Here is a 6,420-nt window from a genome sequence, read left to right as displayed (position 1 = left end):
TATATATATATATATATACATATATATATATATATATATATATATATATATATATATATATATATATATATATATATATATATATATATATATAACATATATAATATATCGAAGTATGGAGATGTCCTCGTGAGAAATTACAGTGCTTGATGCTGAGCATTATAAATCAGCGTTTTATATATATATATATATATATATATATAATCATATGAATGTGAATATCATGTGAATGAAGTGAATCTGAAAACTTTTCAGTGTTATACATTTCTTCCCCTTCTCTCTTTCTTTCTGAGCCAATGTCATTATTGTGAACACGGCTAATAAATAAATAAATAAAATATATATATATATATATATATATATATATATATATATATATATATATATATATATATATATATATATATATTATATATATGTGTGTGTGTGTGTGTGTGTGTGTGTGCATGTGAGTGTGAGAGACAACAGCATATTGAAAAAAGATTGAAATGATTGACTGAACAGCTCATGCAACATATCAACATGCGACGGCAGTACCACTACTCCCTATACTTCCCCAAGGGATGTGACTCAATGGCCGCCAATGCCAAGACAAGGCCGGTGATATAAAATTCCCAACCGCGCATAAAATGACCGTCTCACTGCAAATGAGCAAAAATCCATACCAGTTGGGAAGGACATGAATGGGGCTCTCAAGTTCAACATGTAAAATAAATGTGCGACCAAAAAGAAAGCAATTTTCCGGCTATTTCTGAAATCGTGCTGATCCCATTTCTTCCGGTTTCTGCTTTTCTGCATGAGGAGTTTAAAACGCCCGGGTTGCTGTGTTGTCCGTTGAGCTATGCCAGTCCTTTGAAATCGTATATGGGCCAATCAGGTAACCAGTATCGCGCCAAATGAGTCGATCGACTCTGCTAATACGGGTTACATAATATCATAATCATTGCCACAGAGTCAATGTAAAGCCTTCATAATCCCACATTTAAAGGCGGAGCCTTCCTTTAAAAGGACGCCAAGTTATGGCGGCGTTCACTCTGTAAGTGGACACCAAACAGGCAACACGCAGGCACACGCTCCAGAAAATGCAACTTTTTAGGTTTCCCCTGGCCGCAAAAACACAGACAGACTGCCAAGCAGTCAGTGCAAAGTTGCTGCCGATCGAACTCTGTGGTTATATTCAAAGTCTAACGTGACTGGAAGACAATTTTTTAGGAAATTCAAGCGTTTGTGGTGGAATCAATTACTGTTGGCGATTTGAACTGGCCGTCAATCAAAAGCTTGCATAAACTCTGTTTGCAGGATTAGCAAAATGTGACGAAAGGTTGAGATCAGTTTGTGTACTCAATGTTACAGAAATCAAACATCGTACTGGCCAAGCATTTGACTGGGAGGAGAACTCCACTAATGCGAGAACCTGGGATTGAAAAGTGCGGCTTTAAAAGACAGGAATAGACTTACAAGCAGATATTTGGATTCCTGTATGTGACAGTGCCATGCAAATTGACATCTGTGGGCAACATATGGGCAAAGGTTATTGTCATTTGAGGTGCAAGCTACCAATTTTCTTCCTATCATTTGTCAATCTTTTGCACCAAACAGTGCATGCACATGTGTGGAAACACAAACACACACACACACAAAATAGACAGCAACAAATACAATCGATTTGTTAAGGCAATTTTAATGATCTGAAAATTTGGTAGCAAGTTGTGTTTATGCAAATACTTGTAAAATTTAGCCAGATTAAATAATAGATGACTGCTGGATAGCACTTAGCTAAGGTTACACTTCTTAGCTTGGTCAATATAACAATTATCATTTTCAAAAAGAATACGCCTGAGTTGTACATGTGAGCTGACCCTAAGGTTTGAACTGACCCAAAGGTTTATGTGGACTGACCGTCAGGTTTATGTGAGCTGACCCTAAGGTTTATAAGGGCTGACGCTAAGGTTTATTTGAGCTGACCCTAAGGTTTGAACTGACCCAAAGGTTTATGTGGACTGACCGTCAGGTTTACGACCCTAAGGTTTATAAGGGCTGACGCTAAGGTTTATTTGAGCTGACCTTATTAGGTTTGAACTAACCTTAAGGTTTATGTGGACTGACTCCTGACTGTAAGGTAAATGTGAGCTGACCCTAAGGTTTATGTGGGCTGAACCTAAGGTTTGAACTTGCCTTAAAGGTTTATGTGGACTGACCCTAAGGTTTATGTGGGTTGACCCTAGGATGTGTGTGAGCTGACCATGAGGTTTGTCAGTTTTATATGAGGTCAACAGAGGACGCTAAATCCAGGTTAAAGGCACAAGCTAGCTCTGCATTATAAAAAATATTTTTGGTGATTTTAGTTTGAAACAAAAACTATTTTTTGTTACTGTACTAACTAATTGATGTGTATCGACCAGTTACAGTACTCATGTTGTAGAGGGAACGCAAAGTTTTGAAAACACAAGTGTTTGCTTGGTGTAGTAAAAATTAACAACACATAATAGCACCAGCAAGATCACATTTTGTTGCCTACACTCAGGCTGGTGCTCATGATAGTAATTGATGATACCCTCACTTTCAGCCCGGACATCATCAATATTACCATCATGAGCACCACCTCTTGGGCCTGCAACAAAGTGTGATCTTTCCCTTGCTAGCACGTGTTATTATTATGTCAAATGAAGATCATTGATTTTGTGCATGTGAAACTACACAGATTCAATTCTTACATGATAGTAATGCCCATGATGAAAGACTGAATGGTAAACTTGTGAAGTTGTGGTCTGACCTGGTATCATACCTTGAATTCAGTACTACCCCACCACCAGTGAAAAGCTGTCAAACCAAAGACCCTTGTTTTTTCAAGGGTCTAGTAAAATGAAAGTCAAATTACCCAGTACTGAGTACATCATCAGAGAGGATAAGCAGCAGGTCAGAATGTAATGCGTATAGATGCGTTAATATCTGATGAAACCTGTCCAACTGACTGGTGGTGGTTGCTCACGGTATGGTATCAATGTGGCTTGTTGGCCCAAATATGGGGGTTGGGGTTATTGTAGGAAATAAAAACCTCTATGCTTGTGTTATCAAGACTACCCACACTGTTTCAATGGTATATTTCTCTCCTTTTCTATTGTGTTTTATTTTTTGTATACTGTGATAGAGGTTCTGCACAGAGAGTTTGTGCCTTTAAGGTGTTGGTGGTACTGCATGTCTTCCCAACATGATTTTACACTATGATTTTAGTTTTTTTGCAAAGTATTTTAACAATTTTAAATCAAACTTTTCTTAAATATAAGCATTTTTCTGAAGCTTGGTTGATGAACTGTATGGCCATTGTATAGCATAGTGTCATTATTTTGTACTGCATTTCTAACATCAAACACAGTCAATTCAATGATAAAAGTGGATACTATGGCAGATTTTCAGAATTGAAGTAACAATCACGTTTGGAAGTCAAGTGAATTTTGAGAAAGAAAGCAGGTAACACCTCCATCCTGCACTCTAAGGTGATGAAATAAATGGAAGAAGCTGAAGATTAGCAAGTTCAACTGATTAATTTTTGATCACTTTGGATATAAATATGGAATTGCAGTTACTCTGTTATCAAAATATTTTAGGTGAATGCAATTTCTAGTGGTAATACATGAGGTTCATAAAATAGTGACGAAGTCATTGTCCATGTCATTAACAAATTGCGATACATTGTGTCAAACCATAGGTAATGTTCTGAAATATGCCAATTGACTAATTCAGTGAGTCTATCCTTTTATAACTTCTCATTTGTCAGTCAATCTCAGACTCTTAATACTTTTTAATTAGAGAATATATATGTGGTCCAGCATGCATTATGTTTCATTATATCGTTACATTCATACTCATATATTCAGAGCAATTTTCCATGTCAATAATTCAAAGTCAAAAGAAGAAAGGGTAAAAAGTCATGCAAGATTACACTTTGATCTACAATAAATGGAAAAGTTACAAGCCAGTTGGAATATACATCATTGGCTCTAATGAAAACACATGAGAGCAAAATATCAGCTAGGCTATGGATTGTCTCAATAGAATTGAAATCCAGACTTACTATACTGATCTTTATAATATTTGCAAAACAATCTCATACTACATTTATGCACAGGAAAGAAATCAAAGCAAGGTTTAGATATTCTATAGCTTGGAAAAGATGAAAGAGTTAACAAATTCTCAGTACCTTAAATACAATTTTGCCAGAAATGCCTAAAAAGATAAAAAGATGAATGCCTTTAGATAGTTTCAAGAATAAACAGAATGTTTTGCCGTGACAACGATTACATTTTTATTAAAATTAAAAGTATTTATGAGATCACTATCTCAACTCTTGCTGTAGTAAGAAGTCAACTTTCTACCCATAATGCATTTCAATAGTCTGTAGTTTGCATCCCACCAACCCATAGCACAAGACAAAAGCCATTTAAGGTAGCGAGAATTGAGTCTACTTGAAAAATTAATGAAGTAATGGCATAAATGTTATATAAAAAGATGAAGTCATGTAATCATTCACAATACTGATTGCATCAAGTCATTTCAATATTTAAAAAGCTACCATCTACAAGGTATGACAAATGCTAAACTGTAGCTGGTAAATGGATTATATGAAGGCAATATACGTTTCCACAGTCTATTCTTCATAAAATACAAGAGTAATAGTTGGGTATACAACAGTCAGTAAATAAAAATGAACTACAACATCAGAGAATAGTCACTAAACAACGTGCAAAGTCTTTATATCAATCCTTCACAACATGAAATCTATATTAATAAAAGTAACTGCTGTTCAAAACAGCCAAGATAAATATGGAACAAGATAACAAAAATATATGAAGATTCCCGTGCAATGAATTGGCTAACATCCTAATGAAGTGACTAATAATCCTATATTGTATTTAAAAGGCTGATAGTTGATATTGACCAAATGGTTATTTGGACTTTAAAATTGCATTACTGTTAACATTTCAAAGATGTGCTATTTTTGTTGCGACTATGACTTACGGTAATAAACGAAGATATATGATGTGATCAAGTGTTTTGATAAATGGACACCATCAAGTGTGTTGATATACAGACACCATCAAGTGTGTTGACATATAGACACCATCAAGTGTGTTGATATATAGACACCATCAAGTGTGTTGATATATAGACACCATCAAGTGTGTTGATATATAGACACCATCAAGTGTGTTGATATATAGACACCATCAATTCCTAGAATTTTGGGAGAGTTGGAAGAACAATAGGAATTTTGATCTGTTTCACTTTTTCTTCAGTCCATTTCTTCAAACGTTTCTTCAAATCAGGTGGGTATTTCTCATAGCATCTTTTACAGACTGGTTTCATGTCAACTTCAACAAATTTACTCCTACAAAGGAAAAGTCAAGATGCAAGAAATAATTTACACAAACAAGTATAAGCAAGAGGTTTAGGACCGCTGAGTATTTTGCCTTGACAACTATTTTGCTATTCTGGTGGTCCAATCACCACTTAAAGTGTCTATGCCATGTCCAAAACAATAACTTTTAACATCAATCTCTATGCCTTGGAGATAATGTCTACCCATATCAGACATTGAGATTTGTGCGCTGTAGATAGTTATAAGCAAGTAAAAGTTGCAGGTGGGTGTGTCCCCCAAAGCCAAGGCGGTCGATCTTTTTTCGCCTTTCTGAAGTTCACATGAAGTTTATCCCAGTATTTCACACCTCTAAAGCTCTCCTTGAAAATAATTGTGAATTGTAAGGCATTGTGTTTACACAATGACAATACTGCTGAACTACCTCACTCGGTACTATTTCTCAAACGTCGAGTTTGAGTCACCTCATAAACGCTCAACCCGTTGTTCCTGTTTAGCTTCAGGTCAGCCAGATGCAACAAATCGTGACGAATTGGAAGATTTACAATTTTGTCCAATGAACGTGGGAAATGTGCGAAGATCGTAGGGCGATGTTTGAGACCTAAGCTTGTATGATTTCAACACAAGTTTGTGTAATTTGCTGAAACTAACATCGACATCTTAGTCAACTACTACTTTATTTCATTCCTGGCACAAAATACCAGAAAGTGTTCTCCCAAGAGAGTTTTCGAGTACAGGGCCTGATGTCCTTTAATTTTTGCGTATATATTATCAACCAGCCCGATAACCTATCTGATATCTTATGAAATTGTACCTTAATTCAACTTGAGTTTTTGACATCGGCCATTGTATTTTTATTCATAAAATCAGCGTCTTTTGAACTAAACAATGTAATATTGCATTGGATTGAGTATAGGGTACATTCAATTTTCAAAGCTTGCCTTGCTTGAGTGATTGACACGACGGCAATAGCTAGAAGTGAATGAGATATTGGCTGAAGCAAAACAGACTTTGGGCAAAGCATGGTCCCTCTAGAGGGACCATGC

The 6,420-nt window shown here is 35.9% G+C and overlaps 1 protein-coding gene across 2 annotated transcripts in view; it reads right to left on the bottom strand.

Annotated features, from left to right (window-relative positions):
* Positions 1-1,661: 1,661 nt before the first annotated feature.
* The window catches only part of LOC139118346 (LIM and senescent cell antigen-like-containing domain protein 1), a 39,256-nt gene continuing 34,497 nt past the window's right edge, over positions 1,662-6,420 (bottom strand). For both annotated transcript variants that reach the window (XM_070681617.1, XM_070681618.1), the window contains exon 13: positions 1,662-5,386. In XM_070681617.1, coding sequence (XP_070537718.1) covers positions 5,233-5,386 — 154 coding nt within the window. In that variant the 3' untranslated portion in view covers positions 1,662-5,232. The remainder of the gene's footprint in view (positions 5,387-6,420) is intronic.

This window comes from Ptychodera flava, chromosome 19, assembly GCF_041260155.1.
Source record: "Ptychodera flava strain L36383 chromosome 19, AS_Pfla_20210202, whole genome shotgun sequence".
Taxonomy (NCBI): domain Eukaryota; kingdom Metazoa; phylum Hemichordata; class Enteropneusta; family Ptychoderidae; genus Ptychodera; species Ptychodera flava.
This window is presented reverse-complemented; position numbering and strand designations above follow the sequence as displayed.